A 24,342-nucleotide genomic window follows, 5' to 3' on the forward strand; every position below is an offset into this window, starting at 1 on the left:
GAACACAAAAATTATAAAAAAAAAATTTATGTTATTAAAGCAGATAATTTGTGGAATTAGGGAATACTTATTCACATACACATACACACATTTCAAATTCGTGCATACGCATGATCAGTTCGTTAGTGCTTGATATCTCGATTCGCGGGGCAGAACGACACTTTTCTGCCAGATTTGTTCATTTCGTGCGAAAACATGTACAATAAGTCCAATTTCATAAAAATCGAAGGTGCTGGGGGTATTCTGAATAATTTATTAACTATTTAATTTATTTAAAAATTCAAAATCACGGATTAGCGGGGGCACCAGGAGCGGAAATAGCGAGGACCGACGCGCCCCGCGCATGCGCGAGAGAGGATGTGAGGGGGGGGAGAAGCCGGTCCTCGCGGAGCGCGCCGCGCCGGGCGCGGACGGATCTCGCGGTCGCCGAGGGGATCGCAATGGCCGGCGCGTTGTGCCGGGCGAGGATGCGGGAAGATGGCGGCGACGACGGCAGCGGCAGTGGCGGTGGAGGAGTCGTGCGAGGTGAAGCGTGCCGACGTTCCGCGCGACGTTGAGAACGCGACGGCGAACGGGACGGGCGAGCCGCGCGCGGCCACGCCGCGCCGGCAGCCCGAGCTTTACCGTTTTCGCGCCACCGACCTGCTGTACTACGCGTCCTCGGCCAGTCTCTTTCTCGCGGACGTAGCAACAGGTGAACAAAGAGTATCACGTACACGCGTACACACGCACGCACACGCGCGTGTGCGTGCGACACGGCGAGTGTCCCGCGATCCCGCGACTCCCGAATCCTGGCGTTGACAGGTCGATCCTGTCGGAAGTGCGCTCGAACGAACGCCTTGAAGTCAAGGTCGAGTGGAGTGCAGCGAATTTCAAGTCGATCGCAAAATTTGAATTCCTCGATTTACTCTCGAGTCTGTTTTGGTAAAATTTTGAAATTAAAGCTTTTTATTTATTTATTTTAATTTAAACTTACTTTTAGCGAAGATTACATGTTGATAGTTAACGAAAAATTGCGACATCTGAGAATTCTTGTTGAGAATTTTGCAAGACCGCGAGTTCGCGAAAATCCGATTGCAAGATTGGGATCGCGGGACGTCCCGTTTGTTTATGTCAGTGACGCCAGCAAAAAGTATTGCGATCGCAACTTCGTAGTTTTTCAACAAAAAATTTTGTATCATAAAGTTTTTTTAAACTTCACGTTTATCGAGATTACAATAGGAACAATATAAAAATTAGGGCTGATAACTAGTTAGAAGTTAAATTTGAACTTTAACTTAAGTAATTTTTAATTTTAACCAATTATTTTTAGAACATAAACTTTAATTTATTAAAGCTTTTTTCCTAAGTTAAAAATTTTCTAAAAATATAATATAATTAGAAAAAATACATTCCTACATAAAAAATACTTTTTTTATAATTAAGTTTATGTGCAGTATTTATAATATTTATGCAGTATATATAATTAGAAAACTGTATAAATTATATTAAAAATAAAGCACATAAAATATAAATAGAAAAAGAAAAATATAATATAATTAGAAAAAATGTTTCTAAGTAAAAACATTTTTTTTTTAAATGTAGGAATGTATTTTTTATAATTATCTTAACGTAATTTTTTAATTGAGTTAATTTTTTATTCATATAATTTTTAACTAAATTAATTTTATAAGTTATTAACTTTAATTTAATTAACAAAGTGTTTTAACTTATCTAATCCTGATAATAATAAATATTAATTATATTTAACTTTTTTATCATTTACTATTCTAGGATATTGTTATATATATATTTTTTTTTTACAACAAAATATGATAAAATAGAAATAAAGAGTAAATAAGTAAATGGCTGTAGTATATTTTATAATTACAATTATATATAATTAACTCTATAAATATTTTATAAAAAAGAATCGTGATACTTTTTGCAAGCGCCGTCAATACGCATTTTACATTGAAACGTTCGATTGTTGCATACTTATGTGGTAAAATTTTGTTTTGTACACTTGCTCAAAGCATGCGCGGGAAAGCTTCTGTTTTTGTAAACCAAACACCCTTGTAAGATATTTTTCGCACACACAGACAGCATTGTATGTGTGGAATACCTTTTGCAAGGCCGCTCAGCGTGGGGATGCTTTGCAATGGGTTTCATCGTCTTACCCGCTTGTGTTACCCAACTATTTAGTTTGAGATGGCATCGCAGCGACGGTTCCCTGCGGACTGTTCACTGGTTGCTGCACTTCCTCCTACTTGGCTTTTTGCACAGGTACTTTGTATATTTTTGCGTCACCTTTGGCGAAGATTGTCGACGACGCACAAGGAAAGGTCCCCAATTTAAATTTAAAAAATTATAAAAGACTTTAGCGGATATTGTGAAATTTAATAAACTGTTTTCTTGCTACCTGAATTTATCCTAAAAGATGAAGGTTGATTTTACAACTCCTGAAAATTGGTCTTTTTTATTTTTATTTTATTATTCATCAAGAAAGGGAGATAGAACCAAATTTTATAGAAAGACTCTATTAATAAGATTTATCGTTTAGAAAATGCAACGCAATTGGTAATAATAAAACAAAAATGAGAAATAGGAAATCAATTTTCAAGGTTTGACTTTACTTCTTTAAAATTCGGGTAGCAAAGAAGAAAATAGTTTGTTTAGAATATTAGAATATTCTCTATGGATTGCCAAAGTCTTATAATTCCTTGAATTTTCAAATTAAGGACCTTCTCTGTCAGTAAATTAATATATGTGTATATGTGTGTGTGTGTATATATATATAATGTGTATGTAACGTGTGTGTGTGTGTGTGTGTATAATTATATTTCTACTGATGATGAATTGCTCACTAACTTGTGTATTTACTTTCAGGTACTTGACTTTGCTTTATACTGCAGTGCACTCTTTGAGAAATAAGAGCTTCAAGGATAAGAATTGGGTATATCGACAAGAAAGCGATATATGTATGTTGCACTTGTTTGAATCGTTTATGGGGGCTGCTCCGCAGTTGATATTGCAGCTGTATATCATTACGATATTAAACCACGCACCGCTTTGGACAAGTAAGTGTTCTCCTCGCCATTCGTAAATGTTATTGTATTTTATACAGGATTTATAAAAGCAATCGTTGAAACGGGAAGGAAATAATTATTAAACAACTAAATTATAAATCAAATAAATTTTTCATAATTTTTTATCATTATTTATTTCTTTTGAAACTTTTCAACTTTTGGTTGTAAAAATATTTTTTTTCTAAAATCCCGGATATTTGATTGTTTAAAACAAATGATATCTTGTACTTATTGCCTGTGTGGGATGGCCATAATTAAGTGCATACATATTCGATTTTTAAAATCGATTTTCTCGAAATCAAAATCTTACGTGAAAAACTTATATTCTACGTTATTAATTTATTTTTTGTCAAAAGAAATCATTCCCTTCCCGTTGAACGACGGTTACTAGCCCTGTATCTTGTATGCTGTACAAAATAATGTGCATGTATGTGTATTTAAATGTAAATATCCAAGTACAGTGCGTTTACAAGGGATTCAAATCTTAAACATAGAAAAATGTATGTATTTTTTAGTCATACATATTTAACACGTGTTTTAACAACAAAATGTTTTCTCTCCGAAAAATGAAAAGAATATAAAAAGTTCTTATGTTACATCACATTTAAAGCAAAGCTATCGTGAAGATTTAACAGTTCTTTGTCTGTCAGTACATCGCATAAAAACAGCTGCCCGTGTAAATATAACCGATACACAGAGACACTGATGATATTAAACAGACGTGTAATTGAACAATTTATAATCGTTTTCGTAAATCTTGTAAATCTCGTCGAGAAGTGATCGTGGTATTTCTCTGATGTACTCGTCGAGTATTTTTCTGGTGGTCGTGCCCAGGGGATTAATATTTTGTAGGTAATTTCTCTCGTACAGGTATCCACTGAGATTGGCATCCTGGATGAAAAAGTTCTGATCTCTGTCCAGGGTTTCGAACTTCAGAATGTAATCATAGTGGAGCGTGCAGGGTTTGCAAGTGCAATGATACGGTACCCAGTGTTCGTCGAAGTACCTTTCGCTGACTATAAATCGCAGAAATTCGGCGAACGTCGGTTCTAATCTCGTCGTTGCATTGCCGGTTTGTCGGTACTTGAGCACGATACGACGGCCGAAGCGTTTGTAATAATATTCACGGTTCTGCATGTGCTCCAGTTTGTCCCTGTACGCGGACAGGAGACGCTCTAACGGATGACGCACAATTAAGAACTTCTTCGTTTTACTCATTTTCTGAAAATTGAATACAAATTCGCAATTTAATTCCTCGCTGCTTTTGCTCACTTAGATTCTATAAAATTTAGAATTAGGGTCACTATACCAGTCAATGAACAAATAAAATTAATTTAATTATATTTTTAAGTAAAAAATATTTTAATTAAATTTGTATGAAAATTAGATCTAAAAATATCAATTTATTATTTTTCTTAAACAGTCTGATAATTGTTCAGCAATTGTTACCTATTTGATCCTTAATGAGAATTAATAAGAAATGTTTTTTATGTCTAATAATTTATTTTATTTTAAAGTTGAGAATGCTTACAAAAATTTATTCTATAAAAATTTCCTTTTGCTGCCTCTTTAATAAATCTTTATATTTATGAGAATGATACATTAATCAAACGCAGAATTAGGGATTAACAAAGCACTCTTACCGCATAGGTTTTATTAAAATCCTCGTCTTGCCGAAACTTTTGTCTAACAATATCGCTGATCTGCGTAGGATTGCGACGTACCAAATCTATAGTAATGTCCGTTAAGGTGCCTTTCAGAATGGCGAAGTAATTCATCCACGTGGAACTCGCCGCCTTGTATATAGGGCACCATGACACGTTGTGCTCCCTTGGAATTATTTTAAATTAGAAAGATTTTTTCTATTTTGTTATGCTGATTTTTTAGGAAGTTTTTAGAAATTTTTTGGGAAGAGAGGAGGGAAGAAATTTAGTGTTGCTTGAAGATTGATTTCCTATATTTTATTAAAAATATAAAATATTTTTAAAAATAGGAAATCAATTTTTGAATAATAATAAAGAATAAAAAGGGTAATTTTGAAAAATATTTATTTAAAAAATTTCTTTTTATTCCTTTTATATTATTGCTTGAAGATTGATTTTCTATTTTTGTTATTAAAAATATTTTACAAAAGTAGCAGTAAATCAAGTAAATCTTTAAACAATAAAGGATAAAATATAATTTAAAAAAATATTTATCTACTTTCTCAAAAGAATCTTTAAAAACTTGCTAAGAAATCAGCGCGACAAAGGAGAAAACATCTTTAAAATTATTTATAAAAAAAAATTAAATTTATTGTTATTCAACTTTTTTATAATCTAATGTAAAAGTCCGTTGAAAACATTTTAATTTCTTTCGACCTGATTTTGTATTTTATACAATATAAGATGTATCATTAAATGTGTGTAATTTTTCAGTATCTCCCTCGCTTACGTATCGATAATCATATTTGTCAGCGTGGTGTCCAGTTGCGATCTCTTCATATTGATTGTTTCACACACGTGTGCCAGCCATCGCCTTCTTTTTTCCAACTCGCGCCTAACGTTTTCCATCTGGTCCCGTGACATCGATGCTCGCGGCATCATTCCAGACACGACGGCGCGTGCAACAGGCGTGTATTTCGGCGATGTATACTTCAGCGATGTGGCCGGCTCTATGTTTGTCTCCGTGTGCGAGGTTTGCGCTAAATTCGCCAGTATTAACAATGAGACAACGCAAATCGTCGCTAATGCCGCGACCGACTCTATCACCGTGATCTGTTTCTACAAATTAATTGAATCACTTTTTTTCTCTGTATTAGGAATTGTGAGGCGAGAAATATAAAACAAATCATTTAAGGGATGCACAATCAATCCGGGATTACAATTTCACCTTGCGTTCCTACCTGCATCAGCAGAAGAAGCTTTTTTAAGAAGAAATAAAAACCGGCTTTCAATCCCGGATAAACCATTGAATTTTTGTCGTCATTCGATGCTAACATGTCGACTGCTAGTATTTTGTACGACGGATGCATTTTGTCTCCTATTTCGTTACATATACGATTCACTTGAGGTAATTTATGTCACTTTCGTGCGAATTGCTGAAGAACACCGCTGGAGATTATGGTTGCGCCGCTATACTGCCGATACTGAGCTCGTGAACGTGAATATCTGAGAATCCGTACAACAAAACTATTGGAGCGGCGATATTATTATTTTTCTGCTTCCTGCTTCGTGTCCCGCCTCCGCAGATAACAGGAAAGAGGAAGGAATATCGCTGTGACAGTTTATCTACTGCTCCCGAACAATGCTTGGACAACGCAACGACACACGACGACCAGTCCTACGAGGCGAGGGACTCTTGTCCTCCTGCACGGTTTTAAATATAAAAGCGACGAAGCGCGAAGCGTAGCGAAGAGAAGTTGAAGCGATTCAAAAATAGCCGAAAAGAAGGCAGAAACCCGTCGCGGACAATAGCCGCGGAAAAATGAAATAGTGCCTCGTGTTGTCTTTTTTTATTTTTATTACCATCTCAACCTAATTACGTCCTGCAGGGTATTTACCACAAAAAAACCAGGAAATCCTGAAATTTTCAGGGAATTTACTTTTTTTAAACTTTTTGAAATTTGGATTTTTATGGGATTTTTTATTGATACTCATAGAGCCGGTTGTTTCGCTTTCGGATGTGTAGTAAATTATCTAACTGATGAGTATCTATAGGTTTGTTTTTTTTCCCTACATCCTCTAAGGCACTTCTTGCGTGGTTTATTTTTCTTTTTCTTTCCAAAGTGAAAAGGAAAAGAGGAAAGATCAACCGTGTGCTAGAATTACAGTTTTTTGGAAAAAAAAACAGGCATTGTTAGCGGTCAGGAAAAATTGAGAAATTAGGGAAAAGTCGGAATATAAAAATTTACTAACAGAGATAAAATTAAATTACTGTAAACCAATTCTGAATTATTAAATTTTTTTAGCACTTAATGTGGCATGTACATTTACGTACATTTATGCACATTCTTGTGTGACTCATAAGTTTCTATAAAAAAAATTAGTAATAACAGAAAACAATATATTATTCTAAATTGACACTGTGTTTAATCATCTTGTAAAATCTATACTCCTGGTGAGTTAGGTCCGTGCATTGTGGACAGATTGCTAAATGCTATATTTAATGCATATTGTCTTTTTATTACTTTTTTAAATTTATTATTCAAAATTTAAATAATTTTTTGTGTGATTATATGATTGTTATTATATTTAAGAAACATTAAAAGGTATAATAAAATAAATTGATTTCAAAGCTGTATTAAAAAATTCTGCACTCTTGAAATTTTTAAAAAAATTTCTGAAACAATTAGGAATTCCAAAGTAATTATTTTATAAAATTTGAGTAAACACATACTAAAAGAAGAATAATAATCAAAGAATTAATTATATATTTTTGATGTTCCTTTGTATTATAAGTTACACATAAACTACAATAATTAAAGTTAAGATATTAGTATGTGTTTACTCTCAATATTAGTAATATTTATATAATTTTTATATTTTTATAATAATTTGTATATTTACAGATTTAATATTGCCATTGCAATATCACCCAAATTAATGTATGTCTTTTTTGTACAGGCGCCTCCGTCATAACTTCCTTTTGCTCCCTGATCTGGGCTGTGAGTACATATGTTAGAGCCATGCATAATATTAATCGCGAGCGCAGCAACGCAACTTGGGTCGCTCTTGCTCTTCAGGCTCTCTGGCGCGGCGGTATGCTACTATCGAGAATCGGAGTTTTGGTACTAGCAGCTGTCTTCTTGAAAGCATGGTTCTTCCTATTTCTAGGTAAAGACTCTAATCTTGTCATTGTATGCTTTAAATACATGAAGAACAGCAATATTTATCAATTCTTGTAGAAAAATCCAATTTAAATAGACTGATCATAAGTTTTATTATATTGAGCTGTTCGTCTAACGTCCACATTGACCAATGTAAATCAACTTTGATCTCAGTTTAATTTTTTATCTTTTTTAGATCTAAAAAAATGAAGACTAAATTGAAATCAAAGTTAATCTACCTTGGTAATGGTTATAAATATTTTAGAATAAAAATATGCTGCAATTCTTAAAGACTTACACGTTATCTTCCAGGTCTGCATTGGCTGTTCATGACGATCTGGGTGATCCTGCAGAAGACCGAGTTTTGCCCCACTGTGTGGGAGGAGCGCATCTATAATTGCATTATCGGGCTAATCTACTGTTTTGATTTCTTCAATCTGCGCGACGGCAGATCGCGCTACCGCGTGCTCGTCTTTTACTCGGTGATCGCGGCGCAGAATCTGATCTTCTTGATTATGTATACGTTGCGCTTCAAGGACACCGTCGCGAACGACGTGATGATCGCGATTGCGACCGTAATCGTCGGCTGTATGCTCGTCGGTCTGGTGAGCATGTCACTGTATTACGGCAAATTTCACCCGTCAAGAACGACAACGAACATCTCGCGAAATATCAGCGAGCATTCTACGGTTATGAAGGCTGACACACCTAGGTCCTTCAAGCTGTTCCATCGCGGCTCCTTAGTGTCGTTGCATCACTCCATCGACATCTCACCGAGGACCGAGGAGATGCCCACCGACAAACAATCTTTGCTTACGAATATTGCGCAGATTTCCGATTGCGCGGAGGAGGGTATTGTTAATCGTAACTACAGCTCGGAGAAGGAATCCAACGCTAGCGCTGTGCGCGTTTCCGCCGAATGCGAGAGACCGCACAGTTGCGTCGGCTCCAAGCACAAGGAGGAGGTTGCGTTGTCCAACGACAATCTGGACAACGCGTTGACCAGCGGTGCGCCGTTGAGTTCCCTGTACCCGGGTCTGCCAGATATCGATTCGTCCCGAAAACGTCGCGGTATTTACGAGCACGACATCACGCCGCAGTTGGATTGGCACGCCCCGGATATACTGAACATCGATCTGGATCAGCTCGGCAACCTCGACTCCGAGCGGAGAAATTCTCTCACGCTGAATTCCTGCAGTAAAGTGATCGGCGCGTTGGACGTTATCAAGAATCGAGGAAAGCTGACAACCCCGACGCCGTTGGAGAGCAGCAGGATATTCGATATAGAGAAGGTGTCGAAGGACCTGCAGCAGCAGGTCTAACAATATATTACTTCTATTTATAACTTCTTGCTTTATTTGTTATTCATCATTATCTTTTGCTCTCATCATTCTATATGCGATATATTGTACTATTTTCCCTTCACGTATGTCATTTCTTTTACAGCAGCGAGATGAGACGATGAGCTGCGTGACATCGATCCACGACTATGAGAACGTGTGTCCGCTGGGCGTCGCTCGGCCGCCTTGGTGCATCCGCAGCTGGAAGGGCTACATGGACATCGAGACGTACATCCATGACGACAGCGTAGTGCGCGATCGGCGGCGAGACACCCTGACGAGCACGACCGGCACGACGTACAGCTCTGAATATTCTGATGGCATGATCTCACGAGGGATATTGAAGCAAGATGATTACGCGGACGCTCTGACTTACGATCTGATAGAATCTAAGGGTAACAAGTCGTCTTACAGCGACAGCACATTCTCCACATCCACTGTGGATGATCAGAACACAAGTCTGTATGTAGCCAAGCCAGTAGTGTTCGACGATCGGGGCGGCATGCTCGCGTTGGATACGATACTGGAGGAGCGCGACGATTCGTCGTCATCAGACGAAAAATTTCAGCACGGAACGGAACCGTCGCGTGACTCCGCAAGTACCTTGGTGAGCACGATAGACCAGATCAGACGGTACACAGCGGAGAACTCGCCGCGACATATTTATCACACCACTGGGACTCAGTGGGAAGATCTGAATCCCAAGAATTTGATGGCACGGGCGCACTTTGCCAAAGTGTTGTTCGATAATGATCTCAGGAACGCCTCGGCGACGACCGGTTCAATCAATCTAACCGCGCGGGACATCGAAAAGCGCGAGATAGATGCGATCAGGGAGTTCGTCCGGTGTTGCGAGTCTATCAAGAAAACGCCTCTGATAGATGCGATTCTGTCAGACTCGCCGATTCTGGGCAGCAGGGCGAGCAAGCTCGTACGGCAAGTCACGTTCGCGGATTGCAAGAACGATTTTGACGCGAACGAAAGCGACCTGTACGTCGAAATGAGTCCCTTGGTGTCCGTCGAGAACGGCGAGAACTCGTGTCAGGCTAGGTCCGCCGACGCGAAGATTGCCGAGGCGGAGAGCGTCGTCAAGGAGAACGAGCTTCCCACGATATCAAAGAAAACGTCAGACAAAGAAAATTTATCACCGATCTTATCAAACAATAACAGGCAGATTAATAATATGTACGATAATGATAGGTACGATAATGATAGGGACAATAATGATAGGTACGCTTGGACCATAGAAAGGGACGAGAAAAATGATAAGTCACTGTGCAACATGCGTTTCAATCTGAAGGAGAAGAGACACTTATTTCTGGAGCAAGTTCTCTCGCCGGTTCCTAAACTCTGGAACAAACGCATTTCCTTTCATCCGAGCACCAAAAATTTATAGTAAATCAACTACTTGTGTTTCATAGCTGAAAATCAAAATTTGAAACTCCTTTATCGAATTACATATTTACAAGGAATTGGATTCGTTTTAACGTGAAACAGCTCATTTTCATCGAACCAAAAATTTATAGCGGACTCCATTTGTTTTTTAATACTCGACAATATTATCTTTCATAGGTGAAATTAAATGGCAGCTCAGTTCTATCTTGTTCAAGTATTTTTCATTTATGTTTTATTTAGGAACTCTTTAGAAGTTTTAGGAATTTTCTCGTATAGGAGATCCAATGCAATAAAAAATTAATCTTAATCTATCAAAAAATTGGATACTCTTTATCTTACATTTTTGCTGTACGTATTCAGTTACAAATATAAATCAGGAGAGTAATTTATACGATGGAAAGGGTTAACTATTTTTTTAATTACATATTTGATGTCATTAAGACAATGCAACGCTTTGTAAATTAGGAAAAACTTTGACATACAGAACATTTTCGCTTCCAAGCTGAACACGAGTGATCCTGTAAGCATGCGATAAAAAACACGTTGGTACCTTCTCAACATATCAAATTCTGTATTATAGATGTTAATTAATTGCAATTCGCATAGCTTATCACAAATATCATTGTATAATTTATTTTTGGAATCTTTATCCTCTTCAAAATTCATAATTGTTATAGGAGTGATTCAATTAATATACTAGTGGTTTGAATCACTTGCTGTCCTCTGTTCATAGCTTTCTCATTGTTTTGATTTTTATTGTTTACGCAAAACGTCGAATCCGTCCTGTTATCCGTTTCTTATCGAATATGATTATAGTTTAGAGGATAGGCCAAGGATGGTTTGACTTTTCCGTACCTTCTGCCGTTTCGCGACTGGCATATTCCGATTTCCTTCTTGTCAGAGAGAAAAACACCATAGTACAAATCCCACAATATATATATCGTCACTCGTTAATTAGGCACACATCTTAATTTTTACTCATGACACTTTAAGCTGCGTCGCGTTTATCTTTATAAATGACGAAGTAAACGCGATGTGAGCGTGTGATACGCACCGTCCCATTGTTACAAGATAAAACGGTAACGACTTAAGTCTAATATTGCGCTTTTGCAATTAATGTATATAAAATGACCTATTTTACATCTCGTACACCTCGAGATTATTTTTGTACACATTTTATTATGTACAATAAAGTGACTTTGTATAATAAATTAGATTCGTATTATTGGCAATAATATCGCGATTATTATGTATTATGAATTGAAGAAATTGTTTTTAAACTCCCTTAAATCCATTTTCTAATTTATAAAAATCAGAGTTGCACAAGTTAATATGTTTTTGAATTAAACTAAATTAAGTTAAAGGTAATAACTTATACAAAATTAGTTACATTAAAATTTGCATGAATAAGAACTAAATTAAAAGTTATTAAGATTAAAATTAATTAAAATTAATTTCAAAAAAGCTTAATACATGTATATTCATATTAAATTAGAATGTTGTAATTTTTTAAAGTCAGATTAAATAAAACAATGACAACATGGATTCATAAATTTAATATTTTATTTTTAAATTACATTTATTGGGATTTTAACTATGGCCGCCTCAGAATCCATTACTAGTGTACCATTTAAATTTATGAAAACCGATACCTTGCCGTTTGGCTGAATCTAAAAAATATTTTCGTACACACCAATAAAATTTGCATCAGATAAAAAATAGATTTCAATCCCGTCCTTCAAATCAGATTTATCAGATCATACAATACCTCCTCTGTAATCTGGATCTTTCTTTGCACAAGCAAAATTTTACTCTCAACTTCATAAAATTATTGCTAAAATCTTTCGCCTTACTAAACTGATAAGTATAAAACACGTTAAATCAAAGCAGACAAGAAATATCTGCTTTACAACAAAATTAATTTTTACAAAGTTTTCTTTTTTAACTAAAATAGCCGTATTCATTATCAATTTTTCTCTTTTAGTATAAAGCAAAAATGTCGCAAAACAAAACGAGTGTCGCCACTTGACGGCCACGCGCCGTGCGCGACGAACGAGAACGCGCGACGCAGGGTGAGGTTAGGTCTAGGTTAGGCTGAGTGAAAGAATTGGCGAGTAGTCGCGAGAGAAGCGGTGACGAAACGTAGGGGCGAGCCTGCCTGGGCGTCCTGGCCTGGCTCCTGGCACGATCCGAAGAGACCGCAATCGTGCGATCGCGTCGCCCAGCGTCGCCCGCCCGTCCCGTCCGCCTTCGCCGCTGTAGCACCTTGCCATGGCCGGCCAGGCTGCCGCGCGTACCTACGTCGCGACGTCGCGATAGCGTGCCGCAATAAGGAGCGCGAACACCGCGAACGACGCATCCGTGCCATCCACCGAAGCACATGGATGCGACCAACGGGCAGAAGCCCCTCGGTGAGAGAAAGAGATTTTTTTCGTTCTGTGGGAGATGTGTGTTGAAGAAGGCGTAACCTCGATTCTGTTACCTGAATATCGAAAATCATTCGCGCCGCGTGAAATTACGAATCGGCGATAGATTAATTAATTGACGGAATTGATTATTGACGTGCCCTATTAATAGTGTATTTTCTGAAGGAGTATAGAGCTTGTGATTATATTGTAGAATTATATTTGTAGAATTTCAATTTCTTTTATTTCTGGACGGATTTTTTTCATTTTTAATCAATATGATAAAATATACTATTTTCTGTCGTGTGCTTGTGAAAGAGAAATTAATCTGTAACAAAATAGTGTGCTTAATGTATCGACAATAGTTTTTATCGATATGGAGAATCTTAGTTCAACTTTGCAGGTCTTAAAACTTTTTAATTATGTTATATAAAATTACAGATCATTGGTGGTTTAATTAATTGATGGAATCGATTATTGATGTGCCCTACTAATAGTGTATTTTCTAAAGGAGTGTAGAACTTGTGATTATATTGTGCAATTATATTTATAGAATTTCAATTTCTTTTATTTCTAGATAGATTTTTTGAAATTTTTAATTTGCATGATTTTGTTGTCTAATGTGTGTTTAATAAGAGGAATACATCTGTATTAAAATAGTGTATTTAACAAATTAACAATAGTTTTTGTACATGGAAAACTTTAGTTTAACTTTTAAAGTCTTAAAAATTATTGTTGTGATACGTAAAAATATGAATCAGAGATACATTAGTTGATGGAATTAATTACTAATAGTATATTTTCTAAAAAAGTTTATAGAGTATTATGCAATTACATTTATAGAATATTTCAATTCCTTTTATTTTTGAATGGATTTTTTTGAAATTTTTAATTAATATTATAAAATACATTATTATTTGCACTTCGTCTAAGAGAAATTAATTTGTAGCAAAGTAATATATCAGGTACTAACAGTACTTTTTGTATATGAAAAACCTTGATTGGTTTCTTATGAAATTGTTTCTTAAAACTTGTTGTTTATAATTTGTGAAATTTTAAATTTGTGGAAAAAGTGTCTTTTGTTTGATGGAAAAAACTTTTATAGTGGGGCAACCTACGACAGGAGGAGGATCTACCTCCGACAAGGGTAAGGAGTGGCAAATGGAGTTACTGATGGAAAAATTGCGCTCCAAGGCTTCCACGTTTAAACCTTTGGTGGAGACTGCCAAAAACATGCGCATGGCCATGTTGGTGAGTGATCATTTACTTTGTTATTTTGAGGATTGTCTAGATACAATATGACTTCTTGATATGCAGGACAAGCGTTTTGCGATTGACAGCATAGAGAAGAATCAATTGCAGAAATGTTTGGATACTCTGCAGCATTCTATCAAGGTCACTTCCTTCCAATCCATGGTAGAGCGTTTAGAAAGCTTAGCAAGGCAGTTAGGGTGAGTGTGTATCCACCATTTAATAACAAATGTTGCATTTATGTATTGCTTCGTAATTTTATATATCGCATATAAAATTAATTGTGGGCTTAAATATAACTATTGTCTTATTATACAGATTAAAGTTCATGATGTCTGGTCCTCCAGGCACGGAAATATTTATATCCTCCGACATGTTCTTCTTAGAAGTCCTATTAGAACCTTCAGGGCTTGTCAGAGATGTAAAAATCCATCATGAGGGAAAAAGTGAACAACAGGTGAGAATTACAGATATCATTATTATGATTATCCTTTCTTGTTACATGTTCTTATCATTATTAATTATGAAAATCATTGTAGAGTTGCGAAGCACTCGCATCGGCGCTGTCGCGCGGTGACTTTGTTGATTTCACCACTCAGCTGGAAGGACTGGCGTCGATATATCAACTGAATGCCGATAAGAAAGTGAAGTGCAAGGCATTCAGCGCCCTGCAATCCCTCGAGGCTGACCTGGGTGTTCTGGCGCAGCTGCAAACATTTATGAAAGAGCCGTTCAATCTGGTTCACAAGAGCCCTGTTGGTTAGTAACTTGACATAAGAAAATATTACTATATCTTTTATATTTATTTATTATTTCCACAAAAAATGAACAGAAATTGACATACACATATACACTGCTGTTATGTATTATATGCGTTTTAAGTATGCATCATCGTCTAGGAATTTTGGAAAGAAGAAAAGGTGGTCACCCGATGAAATTGACGTACTTCGTCTCGCCATACGATTTAATCGACGAAGAGAATCGAACCTATGACACTTTGAATCCTGATACGATCATTAAAAGAAAAATCGGGCACTCAGTGACTGTTTGTATGGAAGGTTCGACGGGCCACAAGCTGCCTACTTCCAGTATTATAACTGTAAACCGAAGTCCTACAGGCAAGAGGTATGTGTGGGATAAAATTTTATTTTTGTGTTATTTGTATTTTGATTTTAGCCACATTGCAACAAGTATTTGTATCTTTTTGCCATCGCCTATCTGTCTTTTAGCACTCCTTCGTACGCTCCACTGACCAGTACAAATTCCTCCATGTTGCCCGCTTGCTTTGTTTTAAAACTTGGCAAGAAGATGCCCATCTGTATGGAGCTGGTGAAGAGGATACAGAAAGTCACGGAGCTTGAGTGTGGCGACATCTCCGCGCCACATCCGATGCTCAGTCTGATAATACAACACGCGAGCGACGGTCAGCTGGATTGCCGAAACAACAGAGGTTTATATGTGGTAAGTCACAGGATTAAAAAAAAGAAATGTTGCTTTACATTCTATGATTTGTCGTGCGATTTTTCCTTGCAGACCTTACCGGATCAACAGCACTGTTACTTCATGACGGAAAACAAGAATATGGAGGGCGTGCTTGTATGCAGTATCCCGTTCACACACCCCGCGCACGTGCCGCAGATCCTGGTATATCTGCGACAGCAGGCGTTATTCAATTGCCTGATCGCGAGCTGCGTGCGGCCGATGGCACGTCAGGATCCGGAACATACTACCATACTTGAGATAAGTGCCCTTTCGTGGCAGCACATTAGCGTGAGTGTGGAACATCCATATGAAGAGACGATGGCCACCGCGGAACTAGATCTAACGGACATATCGACGCTCAAGTGCCGGTTGTACGGCGTGAGTATGACTACGAACGCGGAACAGATATCGGATCTCAGTGGTAGGGTATTGCAACGTTGCCTCAGCATTCCATTGACCATACGAGTATTGCTGAAGGTCTGGGAAGGTCGGCCTTTGCCTGCGGTGATGAACAACTTGACCAGCGGCAGCGGCAGCAGCAACGGTAGCTACAGTCTTAATCTGGGATCCGGTGGTAAGGATCAGACCGGGCAAAACGCGTCTGGTGCCGCACCTGGCATGCCAGACTTCACGAACGGTGAGACAAAGGTGAAGCAAGAACCCGGTTTGAACAACGGCAGTAATGGATGTATGGGAGGCAGACAAACACAGCAACAACAATCTTCGTCGAATCAATTGCAGCAACAACAGCAACAGCAGCCTTTTTTAGATGCCGGAACGGAAAATAGTATCGGTTTTCCGTCGTATTCCGGCCAATCCGATACGACGACAATGACGATGAGCATCTCTGGGACGAACAACGCCTCTGCCTCTATGCTGAACCCATTGCAGCTTGGTGCACTGCTGGGACAAGCAAAAAACTCCATGACGGGTAATTCAAACACGAATGAACGTGGCAAAAAGACGCGGAAAAGGAAGACAGGCACAGACGGTCTTTGGCGTAGTCCAAAACGAAAGAGCGACGGTGGAGATAGCATCACGACAGAGATTCTGTTGGAGAGCTCGAGTTCGGAGAACTCGACACCGCTGGGAACGCCCACAGGCGGTCGAGAAAATCTCACATCGGAGACTAGAACATCTACACCGACTTCAGCTACTAGTTTGACGAGCGGTATGGATTTTTCGAACTTGGATACTACCGACATACTCGATAAGAGTGCCTCGGATTATGATCTCGACAATTCCGAGAGAGACAGTGAGATCATGGAAGTGCAACATAGTGGCGCTGAACAGCAACAGCAACAGCAGCAGCAGCAGCAACAGCAGCAGCCACAGCAAGACGTGGAGGAATTGATAAAACGTGAATCTTCATCGTCACGCAAGTCGAAGAAGAGTCGAAGTGGCGGTGGTAGCGAAGAAAAGAAGTCAAGCCCAACAAGAATATTCGTCGACGAGACTTCGACGACGAACAATGGCAACAAAAGTCTACCGGTGCCACCATCAGTGAGTATCACCCCGATCGGTAATCTGGATCAAGCAAACACCACCAACTATAACTCCGTGCTCACGGGCATGGGTTTGGAAAGGAGACCTGGTATCGAGATTATACCGATCGCCTCATCGCCATCGCAGACTAATTTGCCAAGTTCAATTACCATCACGCCGATTGCTGGTCCGGCACCATCACAGAAGACTAGCGGTCTGACAAGTGCAACGGAAGATCGCCAGCGAAGTGAACGGAAGAGCGGCGGCGGAAAGAGCAGTGGCAGCAGTAGCAAAAGCAGCTCCGAAGATAACAAGAGCGGTGGAAACAAGTTGGAGAAACGGCGCAAACGTAAACGGGAAGACAGCCCAATGGGTCCACCGGACAAGGTTCCGTCGAGTGGCAAGCAGCAGCAAGACCCACTCTCGAAACCGGTATCGGTGAGCATTAAACCCAGCACCGAGCAATCACCGCCGAGCGGTAGTAATGCTGGCGTCGGTCTGAGCTGCTCGTCCACGCGGCCCACTTCACCCGCGGCCGTACGGAAGTTCAGTCCGTCGCCTACGCATTCGAGTTCGCTCGCCACGCTCGTAGGCAAGTCCAGTCCTACCTTGAAGGCTGGTCAGTCAGCAGCGATAACCTGCGGCAAGCCAGTGCAAAGTCCGAAGCACTCGCCCGTCTATAGCAGCAGTCCGAAGCACAACACGCCAAACGTGTCGGTGGTTCCTATGTCAGTCCCGATGTCGCTATCCGTGTCCACGGTGCCCAACACAGTAGGCAATGTGCCTTCCGTAGCAGTGTCCGTACCGGTCCCGGTACCTGCTAGTGCAAGCCCAAAACATGGCAACACTTCGTCTCCAAAACATGGTAGCTCGGCTGCAAGCAGCGGTAAACCCAGTATGTCCGCTCTGAAATCAGCGGCGAACTCGCCGTCTAGTAAGAGCAGCGGCAGTAGCTCTTCCGACACGATAGCGACTCCATCCAAAGTAAAGTCCTCCTCTTCGTCGTCCTCCAGTAAGGAATCCTCCGGTCGCGGAGACAAGGAGAGACGAACCTCATCCATTAGCTCATCCGGCGGTTCGGGCGGCGGCCATCAGAGTCCCAAGACTAAGTCCTCCAGTGGTAAGCTAAAGCAGTTGGAAATGATCCCTTCCGGCGGCGGTGAAGCCCAGGTCTCCTCTCTGCAGGCCTCTGGCGGAAGCACTCCACCATCCGGACAGATTGATGCAGCGAGCAAATCTGCGATTGCCGCCCAGCAGGCTCGAAATCGCAAAAGTTCTCTTAACGCCGTGATCGATAAACTAAAAATAAACGCGCAGCACTGTACTGAAACCGATGCCTGCGGGAACGGTGGCGGTACAGTGAAAGGTAGCGGATCCTCTGGTCTTGGAGGTGGCAGCACTGGTGGAATGAGCAGCGCTCAGAAGGATAAAAGCCTCGGCGGCAGTGGTTCGTCGTCATCGAGTGGAGGGAAAATCGTCGAGGGAGGAAAGTCTTCTTGCGTTACCAAGAATGCATCCGTGGATGCAAAGAATCCCGCTGAATACATGGTGAAGCACAGCTCAGATCAAGGGATCAAGATCACCATCAACAAGACTCGCACCAAGGATTCCAAGCAGTCGGCCGCCAGTCTGAAGCTGTCGTCGGGAGGGATGACAGCCGCGAGTTCATCTTCGAGCTCCTTGTCGTCCGTAGCTTCTTCGTCATCGTCATCGTCCAGCAACGTTACCACCGGCAGCAATGGCTCGCCGAAGACGCATACGGGTCTCAAACCTGGCGTAAACTCCGGACCGGCTTCGAAGAAACCGCAAACGTTACAGTCTGCCCAGAAATTGCTGCCCGCAAAGATGATGCTGGCCGCCGCCGGTATAAAGTCCGCCATATCCTCAGGCACGACGAATACCGGCGGTGGTGCGAGTATCACGGCGAGCGCAACGGGTGGTATCGGGGGAAATCTATCGAAGAGTAGCTCAACTTCCAAATCTTCCGGTTCACCGAAGACGAGCTCCGGAGCAACTGATCTAAGTCGCGGCCGAGACAAACCTCGAATCCCCAAGTCCGGCGACAAGGGAATATTCGCGTCGAAGGGCCTCGGCGATGCCAGGAAGTCGAGCCCGTCTGCTTTGCGGGAAGAAAGCGAGAGCGAGCGCGCGTTTAAGCTGTTGGCCGCGCACGCGTCTATCTCCAGTCTTCCGCCGAGCCTGCCGCCTCAACTGGTGATGGAGGGCCTGATGAAGCAATTAGACACTAAGTTTCAGATACCGAAGCTGTCTGCTCGCGCAAACGTCGCGGATGCTGATAAAAATAAGTCGTCGGATAAGCTCTCCATACTGTCTGATTCTGGTAAGCAGACCCTCGACGGTCTGAAACAGGAACAGAGCAAGATCGCCGGTTTGTCCAACGTCACCGTGTCGGTATCCAAATCGTCGCTATCAGACGATCAATCGAGACGAGACCATTCGCAGAATAAACCAGACAATCTGTCGATCGCTACGTCCGCAACTGGCTCGATGTCTTTGAATCTCGTCGGGGAGAACGCTGGTTTGATGCTTCCTCCGCAATCGGCTGCCGATTCGGATGTACCTACGAACCTGTGCATTCAACCGATGGTGGACAACGAGCCCTCCCGCGATTCCTGCAAGGATTTAGGTTTGAGACAAACGTCGACCGGTCAGCAGTTTCTCGGCAAGATCGACGATACAAGCGCTGGTGGAATTCTCTCCAAGGGCAATGTTCCTGATCAGTTGACGTCGTCAGGCGCCAAGTCCTACGCATCGATGACAAGCTCCAGCACTTCGACCGCGTCGACAGGCGTCTCCGAGAGCCTGAATCTGAGTACCAAGCCTGCCGATCAGGCAGCTCTGCAAACCAAATACAATAAGATCACCGAGGAGAAGAAGCAGCAGCAGCAGACGTCATCATCGTCTTCCTCCACATCATCGTCATCCTCATCATCGTCTTCGATTTTTTCGTCGCTGGGTAATGTCGTGACTACGTCGGATAGTAACCCGAACGTCATGACGTCCGATAGTGTCGGTGGCGGTGGTGGCAATGGCGGTAGTGGTGGAGAACAGGAGGTAGCGGCAGCTGCAGCTGCGGCAGCAGCGGAGATGCTGCTGGATTTTTCCGCGACGAACAAGGACCCGATGACGAAGGGGAGCCACGGCCTGCCAGCATCCTTGACGCAGCATCATTTGACAACGATTCCGGAGCGGGCAATGACCCAGGCGGCGCCGACGGTGCGTCGCAACACACCGCCACCACCGCCGCCCCCGCCGCCGCTTCCGGCCCCGTTTCCGCCCGCTGCCAGTCCGTCCGTCAGTGTACACATCGTCAAGAGCCCGGCACCGAGCCCCCGAGTGATTCCACCTTCTCCCCATTCGTCCGCGTCGCCCTGCATCACCGACGACGAACTCATGGATGAGGCCCTGGTCGGTATGGGTAAATGAAGATTACTCAAACTGTAAGACGAAGAGAGAATACTCGCCTCTTTCGCTCTTCGACGTTCTTAAACTGGGGAAGAGGGGAGAACCCATCAGAAACTGGAACACCCTGAGAGAGAGACTTTTCTCCCAAAAATTGTACAAACTGCATCCAACTTTTTCCTCGAAATTAGAAGTTATTCGAGTGTTCTCTCTACCTCTCATTCTCTCTTTCTCTCTACTCTGGTGGACCACACTATGTATATGTTATTAGTTAGATCTTCGATTGTAGTTTCCGTATTGACCTGTTAAAGCTCATCAATGATCGTATTTCGATAAGTGCATTATATTCGTTGTGATCTACTCGGAAAGACTGACGTGATATGAAAACGTATTTCGTATTTCTGAGGCGATCAAATCGATGTACTTGAAGCTTGAGTGTGAGAAGAATGTGAGTGTATTCGGTTCTACTTTCTTTTCTGAAAGATGAATTGAACTGCGTAAATATATGTGTATGCATGGCAAAATTGAGACAAATGCAATTGGAGCATTATTATCTGCAGCGTAAATGAAGTGTAAGTGCGCCGTAAATCCTGTTTTTTTTTTCTTTTTTTTCTACCGACAATGGTACCCTTCCATCATTCTTCATGTTACATCTTCAGCAGATGTCGTGCTTCCGGGATATTCGAAGTTAAGTGATTCTTCAATGATGACGCGACAGCTCGTGTCCATCCGAATTAAGTATTCCCCAATACTGCCAAGTGTATATCGATCGTTTTTAAATTCTCTCGAGAAAGATTTCCATTGCCCTTCCCTTTCCTGCGTGATTTCTTCACGAGACACATTAAATTCTGTTAGCGCCTTTAGCGCTACAGTCGCTACGTTCCTTTTCTCGGACAGTTCTCCGGGGATTTCGTTTCAATGATGCGAGTGAGAATGCCGGTGCTGCGCGATGTGCGCTTCTGATGTGCGAGCGTTAGTGTTAAAAAGGCTGTGTCTTTTAAATAATGCTGAAGAATGCGGAGGACCGTATTGCGACATCCTTTTCTCCTCCTATTTCCTACGCATTCTCTTTATACCCTAAAGTTCGTGTGCAACAGTAGAGTAAATTGCCAATCAAATCTACAGAGTGACATAAGGAACTTTTAGTATGGAAAATAGTATGGAATATTCTTCACTGCGACAGAAACAAGAAGGAAAAGTAAATTTCAAGGACCCGATAAAATATTACGTGGAAAACAGAAATCTAAATAGTAATAAGAAAAATAAGAAGAATCTAGGGAATCATGTGACGCAGATGATTCGGAAGTTTAATAATATAAAAAGAAAAAGAATGAGAAGAAGAAACGTATTGTATCTTTATGACAAGATAAATATCTACAAGGAAAAAACAAGAAAAAGATTATTAATGCTTGATGTGTCATATTGATTTTTGAAAAGAAAGGTCTTCAGAATAGAAAACGAAATAAATTACCGATTTGAATAAGAGTGAGAAAAGAACAAAGATACGAGTCTAGTATACATGTTTAATAGATGTACTACAACGTGAATTAATTTCGTTATTTTTCCGGAGATTTTCAGAAGTAATATTTTGTTAGCCCAGAATTGACGATTTCAAAGAGAAAAGAGAAGAAGATAAATGAACCCAGATAGCAAATGTTCTTCGCAATCATATCATATGCTGCAATCAGAATTGCAGCGACTGAGTCTGCATTTGTTGGCAAGCTGATGCATTCACGATATGATAATTTTTGGATAGCAACTTGCCAGCGACATGACGGCAACTTTAAAATCGTCTGCATCAAAATTTTTGCTATTATGTTGTGTCATTGTAATAATTTATAGGATCTGACAACGTGAGGTAACTTTGACGCTGCTGTATTGCCATTAAACTATCGGCCATACATATATGCAATGCTTTCTACGTATTACTTCAATGTTGATGCATTCGAAATCGTCGAAAGTAAGGTGGTCAGCAATTTTGCTTGGATACACTTTGTCGTCTGGAAATGAATCGCTACTTGTTAGATGTTCTGAAATAAGTGCTGAAAGAAAAAAAAATGACATGTTTCCCTATTTATTCTGGGTACAAAATTTATTCTTCCAGGCAATCGTTCGCACAATCGCATCGATGAGATATCACGGAATAGCTCGTACGCTGCGAACGATATTATTCAGCAAAGGAATTCTTTCTGTATAGCTTATCTTATCTTAAGGTAAAATTGTCGGAGAACAGGCGCTTATTGTTCCGATTAGTCGTTAATGAATTTTAGATCGTTGCTGTTGATAAACGTTGCGCTTCCGCGTCCGTTTTCGTCGCACATCTTTCTTCCCTAACAACAGTGCGAAAGTCCGACAGCTCAAGTTTGACTTTTTGGATTTTCGCATTGCTCGAAGTTAAAGATAACACTTAACGATCGATCGTACGTACGTACGTGAACCGGCGATTTCCTTTACTTCAACGTCGGCACGAGTATTTTCTTTATTCCAAGATTTTCCTTAGGCCCCGTATCCCTTATTTTAATCTCACATGCAACTTCAAATTTATTGGTATCGGCAGAGTCTCGACCATAACACAAAAGAAATTAATAAGAATACGAAAAGGTCTTTGGAAACAAAATAGATTGTTTGTGCTGGCGACTTTCAAGAAATGCAGAATGAATCTTTTCACTCTTCTTAGTCACGAAATTCAAGTCTAGAGAGAAAGGGTTTAGAAATAGAGAGCTCAGTTAGGGAAATTTGGAATACAGGAAACAAAGGAGCCCTGTATCTTATAAAATCGTTAATTGTATTGCATCACGGCGTATTATGCGACTGCCTGAGCGAACGAGCGCAGATCTAGGTACAAATGTTTATAAATAAGATGTGTACAATCCCGTAAATAAGATATGGTCACCTCTCTATTTTTCGATCTAGTAGAAATCTGAGAGAAAGAGAGAATAATGGAAAAATGAAGCAGAGCGTTGAGAGAAAGAGCCGAATGTCGGCAAGGCGGTTCTCGTATAGATTATTTTTGCGGATGAAAAAGGAAGTAGCTTCGTCGTGGCATCGGGATTGGAAAAAAAAAAACGGGAATCAAAAGTGTAAAGTTAGAGAAATTAATGAACTGTATATTATACATATGTGCGCGTGGACGTGTGCACGTCCCCTATTTTTTCTCGTCGTTGAATTTCGTTCTTTGTACTAAGCGTAAGATAGCGAAGGAGAGGCAGAAAAAGAGGGAGCAGAATCATGTATATATGTGTGTGTGTGCGCGCGCGCGCACATACACATACATACATACATATATATTATGATGTGAAAAAGGAAATAATTATAAAATGAAAATATGAAGAGGATTGTACATGTGTATCGAATATACGACATAAATTAATTTCTATAGGGCAGAAGATATACGTACATCTTCTTCGTTGCCCTGCGGAAATTGAGAGGCATATGTAAAGCTTTAATAATAAAAATTATCCCTTTTTATATAAAGTCACGTGTATTGTACATTTAACAACTGCACATTCTTCTTAATACATACAATTAATTTAATTACAATTTATTATTAAAACTATTAAAGAAATAAAAATCATCAATTATGACTGTAAATTTTACTAAGGAAATGGACAAAAATATTTTTTCTTTAAATTGTAAATTGCATTTAAAAACATTTTCGTCCATTTTCGAATTTTTATCAAGAGTTT

General features: G+C 40.3%; 3 protein-coding genes across 10 annotated transcripts; 2 read left to right on the plus strand and 1 right to left on the minus strand.

Annotated features, from left to right (window-relative positions):
- The first annotated feature begins 1 nt into the window (after position 1).
- LOC105202265 lies at positions 2–11,821 on the plus strand. 8 transcript variants are annotated; one of them, XM_026137615.2, is made up of 7 exons: positions 10–694; positions 2,082–2,265; positions 2,869–3,059; positions 7,673–7,713; positions 7,792–7,882; positions 8,188–9,191; positions 9,322–11,821. In XM_026137615.2, exons 1-7 carry the CDS (start codon positions 478–480, stop codon positions 10,609–10,611), a joined length of 3,018 nt encoding a protein of 1,005 aa, XP_025993400.1. In that variant the 5' UTR covers positions 10–477; the 3' UTR covers positions 10,612–11,821. The 8 variants fall into 8 exon arrangements, with proteins under 8 accessions (XP_011168993.3, XP_011168994.3, XP_025993400.1 ...); XM_011170691.3 differs by having other exon boundaries at positions 2–694; positions 7,673–7,882; positions 9,325–10,611; XM_011170692.3 differs by having other exon boundaries at positions 5–694; positions 7,673–7,882; positions 8,188–9,167.
- On the minus strand, positions 3,553–6,948 carry LOC105202264 (carbohydrate sulfotransferase 11). The gene is made up of 4 exons (XM_011170689.3): positions 5,953–6,948; positions 5,502–5,830; positions 4,712–4,898; positions 3,553–4,289 (listed from the first exon to the last, which is right to left on the minus strand). Exons 1-4 carry the CDS (start codon positions 6,079–6,081, stop codon positions 3,780–3,782), a joined length of 1,155 nt encoding a protein of 384 aa, XP_011168991.2. The 5' UTR covers positions 6,082–6,948; the 3' UTR covers positions 3,553–3,779.
- Positions 11,822–12,990: 1,169 nt separating the features above from the next.
- LOC105202266 (mediator of RNA polymerase II transcription subunit 1) lies at positions 12,991–24,130 on the plus strand. The gene is made up of 8 exons (XM_011170696.3): positions 12,991–13,021; positions 14,121–14,266; positions 14,333–14,466; positions 14,585–14,723; positions 14,806–15,025; positions 15,166–15,391; positions 15,496–15,727; positions 15,800–24,130. The coding sequence occupies exons 1-8, from the start codon at positions 12,991–12,993 to the stop codon at positions 20,678–20,680; spliced, it is 6,009 nt and encodes a 2,002-aa protein (XP_011168998.1). The 3' UTR covers positions 20,681–24,130.
- The last annotated feature ends 212 nt before the right edge of the window (positions 24,131–24,342 follow it).

Source organism: Solenopsis invicta, chromosome 13, assembly GCF_016802725.1.
Source record: "Solenopsis invicta isolate M01_SB chromosome 13, UNIL_Sinv_3.0, whole genome shotgun sequence".
Lineage (NCBI taxonomy): Eukaryota > Metazoa > Arthropoda > Insecta > Hymenoptera > Formicidae > Solenopsis > Solenopsis invicta.

Bases quoted from the DNA above. Each gene is read 5' to 3' on its own strand.
- LOC105202265 (XM_011170690.3), top strand. From the start codon at position 478: ATGGCGGCGACGACGGCAGCGGCAGTGGCGGTGGAGGAGTCGTGCGAG. The intron at 695-2,081 runs GTGAACAAAGAG...TCGCACACACAG, and splicing joins TCTCGCGGACGTAGCAACAG to ACAGCATTGTATGTGTGGAA. The intron at 7,883-8,187 runs GTAAAGACTCTA...GTTATCTTCCAG, and splicing joins ATGGTTCTTCCTATTTCTAG to GTCTGCATTGGCTGTTCATG.
- LOC105202264 (XM_011170689.3), bottom strand. From the start codon at position 6,081: ATGCATCCGTCGTACAAAATACTAGCAGTCGACATGTTAGCATCGAAT. The intron at 4,899-5,501 runs GTAAGCGAGGGA...AATAATTCCAAG, and splicing joins ACAAATATGATTATCGATAC to GGAGCACAACGTGTCATGGT. The intron at 4,290-4,711 runs GTAAGAGTGCTT...TTCAATTTTCAG, and splicing joins ATTTTAATAAAACCTATGCG to AAAATGAGTAAAACGAAGAA.
- LOC105202266 (XM_011170696.3), top strand. From the start codon at position 12,991: ATGGATGCGACCAACGGGCAGAAGCCCCTCG. The intron at 13,022-14,120 runs GTGAGAGAAAGA...AAACTTTTATAG, and splicing joins CAACGGGCAGAAGCCCCTCG to TGGGGCAACCTACGACAGGA. The intron at 15,392-15,495 runs GTATGTGTGGGA...TCTGTCTTTTAG, and splicing joins CGAAGTCCTACAGGCAAGAG to CACTCCTTCGTACGCTCCAC.